We start from the raw sequence: 18609 nt of genomic DNA on the forward strand, positions 1-18609 counted from the left end.
AGGCCTAGTACATGTTAGTGAGAAACCCCAGACAGGGGCCGAGAGTTCAATACAGTTTTGTTCCCTCTCTCAATAAGGGTGATAAGCGAGTCACCTTTAAACTGTAGTTTCTTGTCGGCAAGGGATACCGTCGCAGGCTTGGAATGGAAGTGCGCTGCCACATACTCGGTCACACATCCGGGCTTACTCCAGGATGTGGGCACTGCAAGAAATGCGTACGCATTGGGTGACCAATGCACCAGCACTGAAAGAAGGCAGCACTGCACTAAAAACGCTGTTAGCATTGCCATTTTGTAAGCCTTCTCAACACAAGATGCCTGTTCTCAGAGGACATGAGAGCGCAAAGGATGTGCCTAAGTGTGATTAAGCGTGGTAGAGGACTCTGACCTGATCTGAATGCTTAAAAGTACATGATGTCCAAGTGCTCAGCTTTTGCTCTTGGTGAGAACTGCCCTCTTTACATTTCAGCGCATTAATTTTAGAAAAAACGGATCATTTCTGCCACACACGCACGACACAAGCAGACACGATATTCTACGATGCAAATGATAACCAAATGAACGCATGCTGGTGGCAGGCATGCAAGCGGCTTGCGATCGCAATTCAACTTTGTTTAGAAGAGCTCTCATTCTATTTCATGATAAAACACGACAAAGACTGAAAAGATTGCCTGTAGCACGAGCTACGAAGAAAAAACCATAGCTGACCTATGATTCGATGGACAGAGATATTCTGTGCAACGAAGTTTCATTCCGAAAATTTTTAGTATTTTTTCAAACTGATGGTCATACACACACAATTAATGCAACAATGCCTGTCAAAGTGACAACTTTGCACTGTAAATTAACCGCCTGTGCCGGAGCTCATTTTGCTTACATCAGAAGCTACAAAGGGTTGCCGCATATCATTGGCAAGGCAGGGCCGTAACTTTAACTCACATGACATGGCGCGATCAGCTTCAGGAGAGTCCACTAGCTCAGTGCCTTGGGCTTGCAAGGAAATAAGTTAACCAATGTGATAAGGGGATTTTGTTATTAGTGAGGTTAAATCAAGAATTAAAGAAAATAAGCGTTTCTTAGCTGCTGAAAATATGAAGGGATTCTCTAACAAGAGCCACACACACCACTTAGCCCAGTACGGCACTCTTTCGCCAAGCACAATTCGAAAACGTCCGAGGAAATATTTTTTTAAACATCACTGCCCTAATCTACCCAACAGCTATCGTAAAGAATTTTAGATTTACCTTACCGTCTAACTTCATTGGCCTAACTGTGCAAGATGTGTACTTTGCACCGCTGCCGCGCCTCCTCACATCGGTCGCAATTGTCCTGAAGTTGAAGCTGTTAGTGCCGTGTATAGAGCTGAAACATTTTAAGCTGCAAAAGTTCGCTTAGCTTCATTTCTTCAGTAGATAGCAGTCTATGAAGCAAATAAAGTGCACATACCGCTCAGAGCCAACACTCACATTGACCTTTTTTGTCGGGTGTACCTCACGTAGCATGACCTCCATTATTTTGGGAACGAGCCGTTTTCTTTGCCAGCTAGCGAACTCAGCAAATATTTCTGAAAATAGCACTGAAGCATGTAACCCGCCATTCCACTAATAAAGATTTGGCCATGGTGCAGTTTTTCGCATCTCTATTGGCGTGTGCATCTTCATGAAAACTGCATCTTCAAAACACAATTTATGATGAACACTAGTGCATTAATCTCAGAAGTATTAGTATCTGAAAATTGCAGCTTCTAATCTGCCTCATGTTCTAAAGAAATATTCTGCGACACAGGTGATAAGCAGTGTAGTGGAGGGTTCGACGGCATACCGTCTGGTCAGGAATCATGGCTTGAGGTTCACTGGCCACTGACCAAGGTCAACAAAAGAAATTGACGTTTCGGGAGCGCTACGGCTCTCTTGTTTCCAATGAGCAACCACTTGCAACCACCAGTGCCTATAAGGGTTAAGCCTAAATACCTGCAGAAACAGTGGCACCAGTAATTGTGAACATGAAGGCAGAGTAGCCGATTTAATGCTGGGAACATCAGGCATGAATTTAAAAGTGCAATATTGTTCTCTGGCTTTCCTGAACAAAACTGCCTGTACGTACACAACGTGCTTCCTGAAGATTCACCAGTGGCCAGTTTCAATAACAACGAATTTGCAGTTCAACTGGGACCAGTCGCCAACTGGTTTAAGGAACAAGTTTCCAGTTGCACTGGGACCTATAGCCAACTGGTTTAAGAAACAAGTTTCCATTTTTACAGGGACCAATTGTAACTGAACCAGTTCAAGTGGAAAATTGTTCCTTAAACCACTTTGACTCGAACTAAATGATCCCAGATGAATATTTTCCCCAGGAATAGCATTTTGAAGTCGTTCCCCTCTAACATTGTTGTAGTCAATTCTGTGCACATTCCAAAGCACTCCGGCTCTATGAATGTTATTTGTTAATATTTCGGTGTCGTTAAGAGCCCAACGAAGATAGTCGCCTACCTTGTGTGAAATTTCGAAGATACCGACACAGATTTCTAGAGCCCAGCTAAAAACCTAAATTCGACCACCGCAGCTGGGATCGAACGTGCGTCTTTAAGGTCAGCGGTCGAGCGCCATACCCACTGAGCCAGTCTGCTGTGTGCGGCCTGTCTGATTATACACCAACCGTGCTTTTACGTACCGGACAGGGACGGCCGCGAGTAGGAGATGGGGGCCTTGCCTGCAAGGAGGAGGAGGAAAGGCAGGGAGTTTAACCGGAACAATAACCGGTTTGCTGCCCTGCACGGGGGGAAAGGGGTGAGAGGATAAAAAAAATGAATGAGAAAAGAGAGTGGTAGGAAATTCAAGTCACTTTGTGAAGTCATTGTCATAGTCAAACGAAGATAAGTATAATACCTCGCTTTAAGCCCGCTTCCACACTGAGGAGAAAAATTTTATGTTTTTATTAGGCGACGATAAGGACAATAAACGGAAGCCTCCAGCAATGCCGAAGGCTTATGGGAGCAAAGCGGAGGGGCTCCGCTAAGACTTCCATAAGAGAACGCCATACTATCCTGGTTCAGAAGGTGCTTCGGAATGCCCTTACCAAAATGGTTCATCCCCCATTTGTGTATATGCGGAAACGGTCTGATTATGTATCGACCCTGCTTATCTCTAGTGCTAAGTATGCTACCAGTATAATATAAGGGTTTATGCTCCAAAGCAGCACATGTGTTGTGAAGGAGGCCTATTGGGTGGCTCCGATTATTTCTCCCACATGGGCATCTTGTAATGAGCTGATATTTCGAGGTACGTGCGTATTGAATTCTCCCTCCATCGAAACGCGACCACCGTGCCTAATATTCACACCTCGTGCTCGTGCACTGAACATTTCATGGTATAAAAAGCCTAGGCATCTTCCTGATGATACAATGGGCTCATTAATGGTCGCCCCTACTTGACAAGTAACGCTCGAGAGTGTCATACGCCTCTTAAAAACCGTGCGAAGGATTTGAGCTTTATAGCAACTGTCCAGATGGTCTAAGGAAATTGTTTTCTCATCTGTCCAACAGACATCTTTCAAACATCTGTCAAACTAGGAAGCCACCAGGACTGTGGAATGATGCTGCGCAGCGATAGCGAACAAACTTTACACTGGTGTGTCCCGACCTTTTAGACAAGGAATGGGAGATGCTGGCGCCCTTTCTGTGTTGACTTAAGGCTAAGGTGGAGGGGTCCATGTGTTCGAGATACAAATATGGCACCACAACAGGCCAGCTGCAACCTTGGATAATCACACCAGATCTGATAACACAAAGAAGTGAACGATTTAATGACTGAGAAACCGGGAACAGAGCTCTGGCACTCTGGAAATGGCGCAGTATCGTCTCGCATATCGGGGGTCACCCAAACCGCGCCGCAGCATGCAGGTATGTTTGTTGTGTTATTTGTATTAATAATGAAAAAATTGTTAATTTGATTTCCAAAAGACAAGTGTGTATCAAGTAGTATGAAAAACATGCCGTCATTGCGATTTGAACCTACGGCCTCCAGATTTCCCGTCCGATGCTCTACCAACGAAGCTATGGCGGTATTTCGAAAGTATTTATGCTGCCTGCAACCTAATCTTGAGAGCATTCAGCTTTTGATGCCTTAGATAGCACAAGGAGGTCCATGCACCGCTTGCGCCCTCATGGTACTACAAGATTTGCAGCACGTACAACATAGCCGTTGCGGACGAGGGCAACACTGGGAAACTCAAGTTACGTTAAGCGCACCATTTGTAGTAGTTCACTTGCTGCTAGACAGTGGCTCTGGGGCACTATCCTACAGCCGGCATTTCATTAATTGGTGGACCAAAATAAGATATGAAAACTTTCCCCAATGCTCCTTCCTGTGATATCGGTTGGCTTCCTTCTAATCTGTCACAGCGAACCTCTCATTTCACAAACCATTTTTTTTGCGTCCTAGGATGGCTTTTCAAGCTCGAATGACAACATTATCAAAATGGCTGCTGCATGCAACCATTTGATAATGGCTGCATGATAAGGTTAAACATTGCTTCTGTACACAAAGCCGCTGCCGTACAGACACCGACAAATGTAACAGAAGTCGTCGAGCGAGTAGTTTGAGCAGCTATTAGCGGCGTGGCGCTCTCGACATAGGTTCCCACATCATGCGGCACGGAGATTTTGCGGCAGCTCACAATACCAGGCGCACTGCTGCCAACCTAGCTGCTTACGGTGCCGGTGGGCGCTTACGATGGTGGGTTCTCGGGATGAACCTGAAGCGCTCTGGATACTTATCATTGGACATGGAAGAGTTTTTAACGTCACATCTTCCTCCTCACTCACGTACATTCACCTCAACAAAAGATAGCCAGTGCCTTTAATGGGAAAGGTGCTCTTCCGTTGGAATACAATGTCGTGAAGATTGCATCTCCTAGCTGCGTTTCTCTATACGCCCGTTGTGTGCAATCAGCAACCCTAAATCTGCAGAAATCATTAGCACTATTTCTATTTACGTACTTCAGCACTATATACCTTCACATCAATTTGCCGCTGTCACTACGCGAACTTCCACACTTCACAACCCCTTACCTTCAGTGGTCCTCGTGGTTATCTGGTTGCTGGTAAATAAGAGTAGAGAAAATTACTCAGAGATCAGTAGAGCAGCAAATATCAATTATTTTGCATCGTATTTCAAACTAACTGCAATGTATTTTATTTTTATTCCTTTCAAAAATATACCTGCTTGAATGTAGAGATTTTTGCTTTAAAAATTTGAATATGTGAGAATGCTCCTTCTACAAGTGGATTTTGTGGCATGGTGATGGTGAAAAGGCTAACGGATCCTACATCACAAGCAAAGCCACTTTAAAAAAGTTCGAAATGCGAATGAGATAAAGTTGCCGTAGTGGTTGGCTTCTAAATTATTTCTACCCACAAGGTTTCTTTACCATGCATTCATTCCCACGCCACGTGGCTGACTTTCATGGTTCGCCTCCGTCGAAATGCGTCCATTGCGTCACACAAGAACGCCGGTTCTCAGGCTCATTAACCATGCGCGCTGAGCACTGAGCCGTCGCTGGCGGATCGGCGCCCAAATTAAAAGTGAACCTTCCTAAGGAAGCGAGCGATTTTCCGAGCGCATAGCCGCGACGCTAAGAGATTCACCTGCGTATCGGAGTAAACGATGAGGTTGACGCAGTGCACCGCAGCGGAGAATACTTGTGACGGAAATAAGTAGTGCGACTAGCAGCAGTTACTGCCTTTGATAATATATTTCGATAGTATTCCCCAGTTTGATATAGGCGTACACTTTAAGCACTTTTTGAGGGTGGCGACATGCATAGGGCAGCTGTGTGCTGCGCAATGCCTGTGCAAGACTCCCATTTGATTGAAAACTTATGAAGGCCTTCATTACGGAACACCTTTCTCTCCTTAACTTTCATCACACCGTGATTGAGGTGTGCACGAAGAAGCAAGACAATTACTTCACCCTATTTCTTTGAACAGCAGTCCCCAGCCTTAACTGGGGCTATACCACTTCCGGCCCATGTCACGAGTCCGTTCTAGTATCGGAACGACCTATGCGCGAGTTGTAATCTGAACGACAGCTTTGATTTACAAATTGTGTTAACAGCGTTCTCCTGCAATGTCAATGGCACCAAATTCCGCGATCTATCGTTTGGCCTGAAACCTGTAACCAAACGTTAACACCTAATGCTACCAAGGATTCCCGCTTGTTAACTAAACAACCAACCGGTAAGCTGCAATTTCTAAGACAAAACTGTGGAACGACAGACAATGACACTCTATTCTAGAAGTTTCCTCATTAAAATGGCAACAGAATGGCCAGCAAGCTGGGACACTGACAGTGCCTTGTTTGAGAAAAAAACGCAGCACTGCATTCCTATGATCTGTAGGTAGTAACTTAAGATAGCTCGAGTGTATTGTTTGTAAATACTCCACATGAATATTATGCGTGGTTCCCGAACGCTTACTAAATAAAGCAATTGAAATTGATGTTCATGTGGAAATTTTGACACCGTGTCACTTCCTGTGTATATTGCTAAAACAAGGCTCACCTGTAGTTGAGGTAGGAAGTTCGGTAATATCACCTATAAAAACAATGGAAACAGTCAATGTTGACTAAATTTAACGAGCTGCGCAATTAATAGAACACACGCTATCTCGTCGTTCAGGAGGTAATTCTCTTAAGAAAATAAGATAGGCATTGAGTTAGAACAGCGCTTTTTTGAATATAGCATTGTCACTGCCGTAGTACATCAGAACTCTTATGAAGTAGCAGGCTGGTTAACTGATATGAAATAGTTCACTGTCCAAATATAACAGTTTGGCTTCTTTATTCAGAGGCGTGCAGCCCACCCAAGTAATATCCTTATCAGTTTTTAGAATTTCCAAAACGCGGTTTCCCTCGGTTCTGTGGCCGAATAAGCATTGCCGGCGTCGCACCAAAATACATGCCTTTTAGAGAAGCTTGCAGGCAAAGCAACCTCTCCAGTGCATGCAACTCGTCGTAATAGCAAAAATTTGTTAAGCCTCAGTGCCGAGGGTGACCGCATTTTCGAAATTCTGAAAACTGAATGCCAGTTTTTCTTAATACCTTTTTTTGTGTATTAATATTTAAAGTTTTCAAACGTCATGCAGAATATCGCAGCCTCTATATCGAGGACAGCCTTCTTCAGCCTACAAATCTTGTTGGCATGGTTTACTGGGCTTTTTTTTCTCTAGCTTTTCACATTTTTTTTCTGTGGCCGCTATACTCCATAGACCAAAAAAGCGTTATTTGCTTCATACGTATTAAGTATGTAAGATGCATATGTCCAATGAGAAAGCGACTTAAGAGATAAACGTTCCTGGTGTCAAGACCACTACCTGTCACTGAGGATAAATTTTACCATATGCAGTTCGGTATTCATTTGTTTATAAAAATTGAATTACGTACGTGTTTGAAAGCCTTACGTGTTTCAATGCCCAGAATCGGTGAGGTACGTAGATGTGATAAATTTAGGTGATAAACTTTCATCTCAAGTAATGGATGTAAATTCAGAAAAGCGCGGACTGAAACCACTTCGGAGGTGGCACATGAAGTCTTATGCATTTTTTATGACACCATTTTTTTTAACTGTAATTACAGGCGACATTGCAGTTACAGTCCTGAACATCAAAGGTCAGTTACCTCCTAACACGCAGTACACAGTCTTGACGCTGTAAAGCTTTCTATACCATCAAGAATTAGGGACTGTTGTCCTGTCACGTTCCGTTCTCAAGCAACTCGTGTCGTGGATAATGTTCACACGTTATAGTGGAGTGTTCAAAGCCTTGCGCAACATGGTGGTAGCTACGGGAAGGACAAGCGGTTGTGCTGAATTATAATGACACTACATTTGATTGCTTTACTGTATTCCATAAATGAATTCCCATACGTTTTGATACATTCCCACGGCATGCTCATGAAGAAGTCAATATACCCTCACCTTTCTCAAAATCTCTTGATGTTCTAAGGGTGGAGTCGTGATCTAGAAAGACAGAATTTAATAGCTCTTAGGGTAGACTCGAAATATACACTAACTTACCTACAACCAGATACCGCATAATATTCTAGGAAGCAATTATAGCTGGGTGGTGCAGTTACTTTTTTTAAACCATTTGTGGTTTTCTGAAATGTTGTATATATGGGTGCTATGTAATATCAAATAGTCGTAATAAAAAAATGCAACACAGGCTGGGCATACAATTTCCTACAGGTCATATTTCATGCCCGACCTGATGAGAAGTGGAGTAACTACCTTCCTTGTAAAAATCGTACGGAACGTTTGCAAGAATCCAGACTAAACAAGAAACCCAGAACCTCAGATGTGAAGGAATAGGAATTTTAAGGTGGATAGAGAATTATTCCATCCTTAACTTTTGGATGAGGTCCACGGGCTATTTTTGAACATTCAAAGCCATCTGCCATGAGGCGGCAGCCGTGGAGACGACAAGCGCTTGTCTCGGGTTCCGTCAATTGTTAAGAGAGCACTGATTAGATTCAAAAAGCTTATTAAATTAAATTGGTTGTTGGGGAAAAGATATAGCGCAGTATCTGTGTCACATCTCAGCGGACACCTGAACTAGCCCATAAAGGAAGGAATAAATAGAGAGTGAAAGATCACGGGAGGTTTACGTACCAAAGTGACTCAGGCTTGGGAGGATCCCGTAGTGAAGGGCTCCGTAAATTATGACCCCCAGCCGAGCGACATTAACATCGGAGACACTGTGGCAGCTCCACAATAGACCGACCACTAGGCGACAATATGCGTGTTTTCGAGGTGCGACATTCATTCTCAGCTTCAGCGTAGTCACGAAGTCTCAAATATGGCTTCTTGAGTTATATTACGCGCCATCTTGTAAATTACCGTAAGTCAAATACATCAGTTCTGTATCTAAATTCGCAAAATCGGCGCTACGAGTGCCAGATGGGCTCCACAGTACAATGCACTTAGGGCTGACGAACGCTTCATGACACCTGTTGCAAAAAAGTGGAAGCATGGCGACAGTGTTTCCTGTTGCGCCTCCAACTCCCGTTGTTGATGTTCACCTCAAAGTATACTCGTCCCAAATAAGGCCTGATTTATTGAACGAACGCATTAAGAGAACAAAATCATTGCCAGTCGTTGCTAGTGTATCCTTAAATGACTTCTGTATTCCCATTTCTAACCTTAAGCAGTGGCCGTACGAGATATAAAATGTTTTATGACTTACTTAGCCTAATCAGACAGCTTGCATTTCAGAATTAGTATTCACTGCCGATGGACAAAGACCTGCTGCCTCAATAGTGCCTGGTGCACGCGCTTGTTACTTTCGGCGAAGTCAGTTCTCCCAAGGACAACGCTTCTCCGCACGCAAGTCGAACTCGTCGTTCATGTACGTCCCACGGTTAAAAGCAGTTCCAACAGATTTTAGCCGTGGGACCTTCCCAGGATGATTTCTACTACTATTACTATTCAGTACTACTCAGTACTACCATTCAGTAAGCATTGTAAATAAGTAGACAATTTCGCCTTGCGGACGTGTTAGGAACTATTGCTTGGGTTCATTGTAAACTGCAACTCCACTGCGACTTCCTTTATAGGTGCTTTGTTGTCTCCCTCGGGGTGAAAAGTTTGCATTTGGTAATTTCCGCAAAATGTTTCATGTTTCCCTCCACCGCAGTAGCGACGTGTACTGGTTATTAGTAGGCGAGAGGCTCTTTTCTGTCGCGTGTAGAGCTCTGCATCTGTGTTCCTGGCTCAACGCAGGGTTCCTTTTTTTGCAGCCAAAATTGTGAACCTTGGTTCAGGCAATGTAGCCCTGAATTCTATAGTTGACTGTACGGCGTCAGTCGGAAGACCTTAATTACATGATAAATTAGTTTACTTGAACTTACGCAACGTGCTTTCTTAATGAGTCTAATTCCAGCGAAGCCCCCTCTACATTTAAGGGAGAGGGGGAAGAGGAAGCACGAGAGGAAAGAGGGTGGAGATTGCTGGTTCTTCACTGGCTTTGCAGGTTATTATAGTCAGTGGAGAAGTGCTCAAGTGGACGATGGCTGCCAAAGGAAGGATCAAGAGGTTGGCTGCTATGCAGGGAGTGGGCCCTGTCAAGGGCGGGTAATGGGCAAACAGGGGTGTTTCCACGGAAGAACGCCGGCCCATATGGCGTCTAGCGAGTAGTTTGAGCAGCTATTAGTGGCGCGGCGCTCTCGACATAGGTTCCCAGATCATGCGGCACGGAGATTTTGCGGCGGCTCACAATACCAGGCGCACTGCTGCCGGCCTAGCTGCTTACGGTGCCGGTGGGCGCTTACGATGGTGGGTTCTCGGGATGAACCTGAAGTGCTCTGGATACTTATCATGGGACATTGAAGCGAGTTTTAAACGTCACGTCTTCCTGCTCACTCACGTACATTCACCTCAACAAAAGATAGCCAGTGCCTTTAATGGGAAACGTGCTCTTCCATTGGAATGCAGTGTCGTGAAGATTGCATACCCAAGCTGCGTTTTTCTATTCGCCCCGTTCTGTGCATTCAGCAACCCTAAATCTGGGGAAATCATTAGCACCATTTCTATTTACGTACTTCAGCACTATATAACTTCACATTCATTTCCCGCTGTCACTGAGCGCACTTCCACACTTCACAACCGCTTACCTTCAGTGGTCTTCGTGGTTATCTGTGTTGCTGGTAAATAAGAGTGGAGAAAATTACTCAGAGATCAGTACAGCAGCAAATATTAATTATTTTGCATCATCTTTCAAAGTAGCTGCTATGGATTTCATTTTTATCTATTTCAAAAAAATACCTGGTTAAATGCGCTAGGGGTGCCGTGAATTTAGATTCAGAAGTCTCGGCTACGTGAAAGAGGGCAACGCGAAATTTGCACAGAAGACAGAGACACCGCATGAACTTGTACAACTACTTTTGTTTTGGCAAATCTGCGACGAAAAGAGGAATAATTCAAAAAATGAATACAAAGGGCGATATTTTTAGCAAAAGCTGTGATAGGACATATAGTAAAGCAACACTTCATCCACGAGGGCTTGGTAGAAAAGCAGTTCTAAGTGAGCGGTCAAATGAAGCTGGTGCTCTCTATTTTTAGAATCGCACCGCTGGTCTGTACGACTTCACCCACGCAGTAGTTTTAAACAGGAAAACTCATGCAAGTTCTCTGCAAGGACAACATGATCAAAGCCGCTTCAATACGTAGTCTTGTGTACAAACTAGACATCGACGCGTAGTGGACAAGAATTTGCTGTGTCAGTAGGCCCCAATAGCTTCTCTAATACGCATGTTGTTAAGCATGGGAACCTAAGAAATCAGTGCACCGAATCTGGATGAGACATGTGACATGTTTTGCAAAGAGAGGCTAGGTTGCCTTTAACACCATGCTTGATGTCATATTTGCGCTAATGTAAACTAGTCATTTAGATAGCCTGTGCTTTTGACGCAAGACTGATCTGCATTGGTTTTTCTGCCCCTTCTTTTTCCCATGGAACAAATTGCTTTTGATGCTTCGTTCTGCAAACTTTTCCTTTCAATTGAACTTTGGCAGAGCTTACATGTTTTTAAGATTGCGTGAAAAAGTGTGGCAATAAGGAATCTAGTGACATCATTCTGATTTACTTTGATTTTAATCTATCTGCTTTGCAGCTTTTGGGCGACTGAAAGCAGATGTCATGAAGGGTAGAGCGCTTCTGACAAGCCATTACATTGGTTTTCAAAACTGGTATGCATACTGTGCGGCCAAGATTTTTTGGGAGCGTAGGAAAAACTCAAGCTGTCTATGCTTTGCATCAACGACTTTGAATGTTCCGATTGGTAGTTAAGGAGGTCTCTTGTACGGGGTTCATAGGTGCTTTTCCCATTGTGCGTTAAGGAGGAGTAAACATGCTGCAATCATGTAGATGAGAGCTTACGACGGCGGGTGCTCTGTAGCCACCCTATTTCTTTTTTGAAGCAGCGTCTAACAGTAGACTCGCTAATGTCAGTCTACGTCCCACACATCAGTATATGTCATTCGTGGCGAAATATCAACTACACTACAATACACCTGTGAGCTGTGGGTTTCGAAAGAAAGACAAAAATGGCCCCTGTAGTGTAGCTAACAATTTGTTCACTAATATAACAAAGCACCACCTGTGACCTTGCTCTCTGCTGATTTTATCCTTTAATGACTTAAACTACCTGCTTGTTTTGTTGATGAACCTGAGAAAATATTTTATGGAAGCACGTTTATGACGTCAGGTGTTCGTGAATCATCGTATCTATCTTTATCACTTAAACATAGCCTGTGCCTTTAATGCAAAATGTGCCTGCATTGGTTTTGTTGCCACATCTGCTTCGCTAAAATTACCTGTGATGCAGAAAAGTCGCAAGAGAAATGCCTATAGGTTTCATGCAGGGTGCATATATGTGTCACTGCGTCAGCTTGTTTTTTGTACTTTTGCTTGTTCCAGGACCAAGTGTGGTGAAAAGCATCCTAGGAAAGCTCCTGGGCTGTGGTGAGAACTTCAAACTACGGAACAACTGACGCTTAATTGTCATGAGTTGACAGTTAACTCTGCAACAAATTAGGACGATAGACTATTTTTCGGCGAAAAGCGATCGAGGTGAAAAGAAGTGTCCTGAAAGTAAGATGGCGTCACTAGACCCAGTTCAGTGATTCATTCTGTTGCATGCAATCATGCTATGTAACATGCACATATATTTCTTGCTTTTCAGAATTATCTGCCATACTTAAGTGTTTAGATCATTTAACAGCTTACATTTAGTGTCCTTGGTAGTTAATTCGTCTTCTGTAAAGAAAGAGAGAAAAAATTACTGTGGTAACAGTATAGAAGAATACAGCAACTTTTTGACAGTCACAATAAGAACTTCCTGATAATCTTTTTTCACACGTTGTTTCTGTCTGCGCAAAAATACGTTTCCATGCGCTTTGAGTGTTGTTAATTCTGAGGCAAAAACCAAAAGGTGACCTTTCAGAGCATTAAGTAATATTTTTGTACAATGTTTTCAAAAATATTTCAGATGTATATTTAAGGTTTACAGACGTCTAAACTTGGTTGTTGAGATTTTCGGCCTACGCGAAAGACCATTCAGAACTAGCGCACAACAAAAAGTACAAGAGAAATTACTAGAGAAAGAGAAAAAACAGACTGTCAAATCTACGAAAAAGGAGGAAGAGTAAAAATGGTGATGCACATTCTTAGCTGTAATAGTAAGATAAATTCTAAAAGCGAAGCATAAGAAAGTGTCTAAATACCATGAAAGCTCAGATTGCAAAGGCTGCCAGATCTGATCTTATGATCACTTCGAGTCATATTAGGTGTGAACATGACATCTACACTTTCTTTTAAAATGCTTGCTGAAGAGCATAAAAGAATTGCACAGTGAACGGGCCGGTTATAGCTATATCACTGAAGAACGGAAGTTCCCAGGATAAGCAGAATACATATTAGACTGAAGCATTGCATGACAGTTCTGCAGCGGTGAGACATATATATACATTAGACGTACATTACGGCATCATCTGGATGATTTGAAGCTCAAAACAAAAATCGCAGGCATGTATTTTGACACGAAAATCCACCTAACTGCTTTCAGCACCTCCAGGCCTGTTCTGGGATAGGTGACGTGGGCAACGCAATTTTTACTTGTCTTGCACCTCTTCACCACGTAAAGAAAGATGACAGTCACAACCCAGCGACTGATTAAATCCCCTGCAGCATGCTCGCACAAGCGTACTGGCTGTCTCTACGCGGTTATTCATGAAACAGTGTTACGCAGGGAACCATATGTAAATGCTCTGCAACCAGGTCGGGCATACAGTAAATGTCTTAACGTCAGAAACATACGTGCCGTTCATGAAGAACTCTGCTTCTGGAGGCAGTTCTCGGCGCCAGCTACACGACAACGAGTAGTTCAGACACTTATTTTTTCTTGTCTTTATCAAAACCTCCAAAAATGGCTCCAAAGACAGTGACCTAATTAGATGTTCTGTAGCTGTGGTGTGACAAAGTTGTTCCAGCAAAAGTGCGCTGCTTCTAACATCGACGATAGCTGGACGCGCCACCCGCTCTCGGCAGTTTGGCAGTGGCGTGTGATGGACACGCGCATATGCGGCTTGCACGGTCTGCACATTTTACAGTTCCGTTCGTGCATTTTCCTTCCGGCTGTCACCTTGGTTTGGCCTGGGAATATACTCCCGTCTGCGTGGACTGTAAAACTTGGTTAAAAGAGTCCTTTCTCTTTGACACCTGTACGCATCGGCCGCCAAGTTGTTCCAGCAACAGTGCGCTGCTTCTAACATCGACGATAGCTGGACACGCCATCCGCTCTCGGCAGTTTGGCATTGGCGAGTGATGGACACGCGCATATGCGGCTTGCACGGTCTGCACATTTTACAGGTCCGTTCGTGCATTTTCCTTCCGGCTGTCACGAGCGGAACGGGAAGAGTTTTCACTAAAAAGTGTCATGTCCCTGTATTTCTTTGAAATGTGAGCTTGGTGCCGGACTTTCTCTCGGCCGCCCTTTTTTTTTTTGCTTCTCAGGCTATTTCGATACTGGTTATTTTCTGTTCTCGCTATGCCGTTTTGAGCAAACGGCAGTATGCTTCATGTCACTCCTTACTTCAAGTGGTATAACAGGATGAGCATGAGCACATGTGTCACAGTACAGCATGCGGGACCTTCCCCGTGTACCTCGCTGTTTAATCTCTGTTCAGTTCGTATTGACTTTGCACAGACCAACACTTCTTTCCGTCCTAGTACCAACAACACTGGTCACAAGCGAAATCATGCTTATCAATATAGCTCGTAGGTATTACCCTCTTTCTTTACAGTGCTGGGATGATAATAATATATGACATTCAAAGCGCTGCAGCATTGGAGCAACGAAATTTTTAGTACACAAGGAAAACCGTACCATCAGTTGTTGTGTGTGTCATTGGGCCTGCAAAAAAATAAAGTATTCAGGCTCTGAGATCCATAAATAGTAAAACAAATTACCATTCAAAAAGTCATAATTTTAGAATGAATCGACTAGAGGTGCACAAAAGCTGTAACAAAGCAGTCAAAACTGGCACGAAACTGATCCCATGAGTGTCAACAGGATTTATTGATTTCGATTGGTGAAAGTAAAAACCAAACGCTTGGGCAGCAACTGCTAGTCCACATCGTTGGCAGTCCCATAAGGGACTGCACAACGTCGGGCCTTTTCTTTGTCCACTGCCTTCAGTGAAAAATTAAGCGGTGTAAGCCAACAAGTTCGAGGCAGAGTATTTGAAGACCGGTGTGGTACGTGGTTTTTATCAGCAGTGTGGATACATGTGCACTCATTGAAATGACTCTGAACAAGAAGACCGGTGTTAGACTAGCCGCACTGCCATCGCACAGAGCAGGATCCTGTGGACCCTGCTCTGTCAGTGTTCGCACGACAACAGCCCTGCTGGAGTTGCAAGTCCAGCGGTGTTGTGTTTGTGCCTCCCTGTTGTCCTACATCAGTTTTGCTCGTTCCATCATCTGTGCATTATGAGAACACAATCCCTGCAATATACTCAATCAGTTGATTGTCCAAGTCATTGAATCCATTTTATCAAACCAGTTCTCATGACATCTTGGGTTGGGACTAACTCTCACTCCATAGTGCAGTCATCGATTGCGCTACGCCCTTTCTGGTGCTTCTGCCATATCCGTCGTTACCGAACGCTGACCTGCCTGCATGCCGTCGTTAATTATGCTCATCGCTTCTGATTTTGTTCGTGAAGGTAAAGTTCTATTTTCCCCATCGCCCCTCTCTCTTTATGCGCTGCAAGTACCTGCCCCTATCTTACGATGTAGTCACCAATCCGGCTGGACTTACCGCATTGTTTGTGACCAGTCCGTTTACATGTGCTTCACCAGAACGTCGCGATTTGTGCCTCGGTGCCGTCCAGCTCATTGATTTCGCTCTCTATCACGATAAGAATGACAATTCGTCGTGTCTCGGCGTAGATGCCTTCAGAACGCCGATTCCTGCACTCGACGCTTCGCCTACGGAAGTTTTCTTTCCCTCCTTCGACGCCTATCTCTCTGCACCTCAACGCAGTCTAACTTCTCGCTCTGCTTTACTTATTTCGTTCCTCCTTCGGATTCACGCCAGCCACGCTTGGAGCTACACGTCGAGGGTCGCTACCACATCGACGCCGGTGTCAGTGTCCCTCTGCGCAAGTGCCCGTATCGTGTGTCGGCCATTGGGTGCCAGGTTATTCGAGAACACCTTGACAGAGCTACGTAGCGGCTTGATTCAGGCATCTCAGTCGATGGCCTTAACCCGCGATACTCGTGAATAAAACTCACTATTCTTTTCTGCGTTGATTGCCGCCGCTTCAACACGATCACGTGGAGGATGTTTAGCCTTTTCCCACTATTGATGATGCTGCGGACTACCTACAATGAGCGCAACTCTTCTCTTTCTTAATCTACACTCTGGGTACTTGGAGGTCTCAATGGCAGCTGAAAATTGCACTGAACCACAATTCTAACCCCTAAGGCCTGTTTGAATTTAACGTCATGCCTTTCGGCTTCTGTAATGTTAACGTCATGCCTTTCGGCTTCTGTAAAGCTCTGGTTGCTTTCGAGCTCATGATCGACACCATTCTGCACGGTCTGAAGTAAACGTGCCTGTTATCTGGACGTCGTGATCTTTCACTCGACTTTGAAACTCTTCTGTCCCAGCTGAAGCACGTCTTATCTGTCCTGCACACGCCGGCTTTCAGCTAAATTTAAAAAATTGCAGCTTTGCTGCTCGTAAACTGGCAATTTTAGGCCACGTTGCGTCAAAGGAGGTGTCCTTGACACTACCAAACTTCTTGCTGTGACCTGCGTTTCCAAATCACCTGTATATGAACTGCGCAGCTTCCGAGGGCTCTGTTCCTAATTTTAACGTTTTTTAACTCTGCTTCTCGGCAGCAGCGTTGATATCCTGAGATAGTCACCTGCATGCGACGACACCTACAACACCTCTGGCAGTCTCCGCATGTCACTGCCAATCTTGAGCCACTTCGTCCCGCCAGCCCCAGCCGAAGTACAAACTAACGCCAGCAGTATCGGCCTCGCAGCTGTCCTCTCTAAGGGCAAGTATGAATTATATGAATATGTAGTTTCTTACGTCTTCATGACATTCGAATCCAACTACAGTGTGAAAGTAAGAGTGCTTGGCCATTGTCTGGGTCCTTGGCAAGTTTCGACCTTATTTCTTTTGCCGTCCTTTTCCTGTGGTCACGGACCTCTATGCCTGTCTTTGCTTTCTTCTTAAACTTCTCTCCAGTCGCTTAGCTGGATGGGCTGTTTGTCTACAAGAATATAACATACGTGTCGCCTACCGGTCTGACCGCAAGCAACGGGGTGCCGACGCCTTATCCCGCACCCCACTACCAGCAGGGACTCAGCCACTGCGCCCTCAAACGCTCTACGCCTACGTTCACCACCTGCGATATACCTTCCGAGCAGTGTAAAGATCCATGGATTGTCTGTTCTCAACTTTCTCCCTGACCAATTTTTGGTTCCAGCATCCGGCGCCAAGGCTCACGAAGCTGCACATTTTGAAATTAGTAGTAATATCCTTTATTGGAGTAGCTATATCTCTGATGGGCGTAAATGGCTTGTCAGTCCCCGTCACCTACAGTACCAAATGCACCTGCTTTCGCGCTGACCCGCAATGCGGCCACACAGAAGTATTCAAGACATACACTGGCATCCGTCTCCCTTACTAACGGCGCTACATATATACCCTCATTCTCAAGTACGCCCGCTTCTGCCGGCCAGCCAACGCCGTAAGAAACTGCCTCATTACTCTACTAGCGAGTTGCAGCTACTACATTATCTGCCTCCCCTTTTCGACCATGTTGTCATCGATTTATACGTCCCTCTGCCACACACAACTGCTGGCAACCGCTGTTCACTCCCTAGATCACATCACCAAGTATGCTGAAACTGCCGCATCCCGGCTGCTACAGCTCGTGATATGGCTTTTTTCATTTTGCAGCGCTTCATTCTTCGCACTCTAGGCGACATGCTGGATACGTCCCTTACTGCCACCAAGACGAACTGGGACCTCGATCTACCTTATATTACGTACGCCTAACACACTGCTACACAATCCATGACTGGTTTTTCCCCATTTTTCTTGACTTATGGCTGGAATGCATCCCCTCCTATTGAAACAGTTCTTCCCTGCAGATTGCACGGTCGCTCACGACCGACACTCAAGGGTGCCAAAAACACCGCCATGACGAAGGTAAGCTTGACACGGCTTTCCCGTCCGGGTCACTCGTCTGGCTGTGGATCTCCTCCAGTGCTCCCGGCCTCTACAAGAATCTTCTTTAAAAATAATATGGCCCCTACCACATCCTGGATCGCACATCCTTAGGCAACTACAATATTGAGCCCACTCACACTGACAGACCTGAGACACTGCTTCAACGCCGTGGTTTTGCCGCCATATTTACTGCTTGTATTGATAATTTTCAAGTCGCCAACTATTTCACTACTTAAGCTGCACTGATACGCGCGTGGTATCTACAGTAAGAGAAGAGATGGTACCCACATTAATAAGAATGA

At 44.6% G+C, this 18609-nt stretch overlaps 1 protein-coding gene and 1 long non-coding RNA gene across 2 annotated transcripts in view; both read right to left on the minus strand.

Moving 5' to 3' along the window:
• LOC144123070 (uncharacterized) overlaps positions 1–2735 on the minus strand; it is a 16423-nt gene extending 13688 nt beyond the window's left edge. Inside the window, exons 1-2 of the mRNA XM_077655975.1 lie at positions 2670–2735; positions 95–202 (exon numbers count right to left, since the gene is read on the minus strand). Coding sequence (XP_077512101.1) covers positions 95–163 — 69 coding nt within the window. The 5' untranslated portion in view covers positions 164–202; positions 2670–2735. The remainder of the gene's footprint in view (positions 1–94; positions 203–2669) is intronic.
• On the minus strand, positions 2698–14961 carry LOC144123071 (uncharacterized). Its single transcript, XR_013312997.1, has 7 exons — positions 14936–14961; positions 12778–12807; positions 10664–10693; positions 7971–8012; positions 6558–6590; positions 5068–5096; positions 2698–2767 (listed from the first exon to the last, which is right to left on the minus strand). It is a non-coding gene; the product is annotated as an uncharacterized LOC144123071 (long non-coding RNA).
• Positions 14962–18609: the final 3648 nt, after the last annotated feature.

This window comes from Amblyomma americanum, chromosome 3, assembly GCF_052857255.1.
Source record: "Amblyomma americanum isolate KBUSLIRL-KWMA chromosome 3, ASM5285725v1, whole genome shotgun sequence".
In the NCBI taxonomy this organism is placed as follows: Eukaryota; Metazoa; Arthropoda; class Arachnida; order Ixodida; family Ixodidae; genus Amblyomma; species Amblyomma americanum.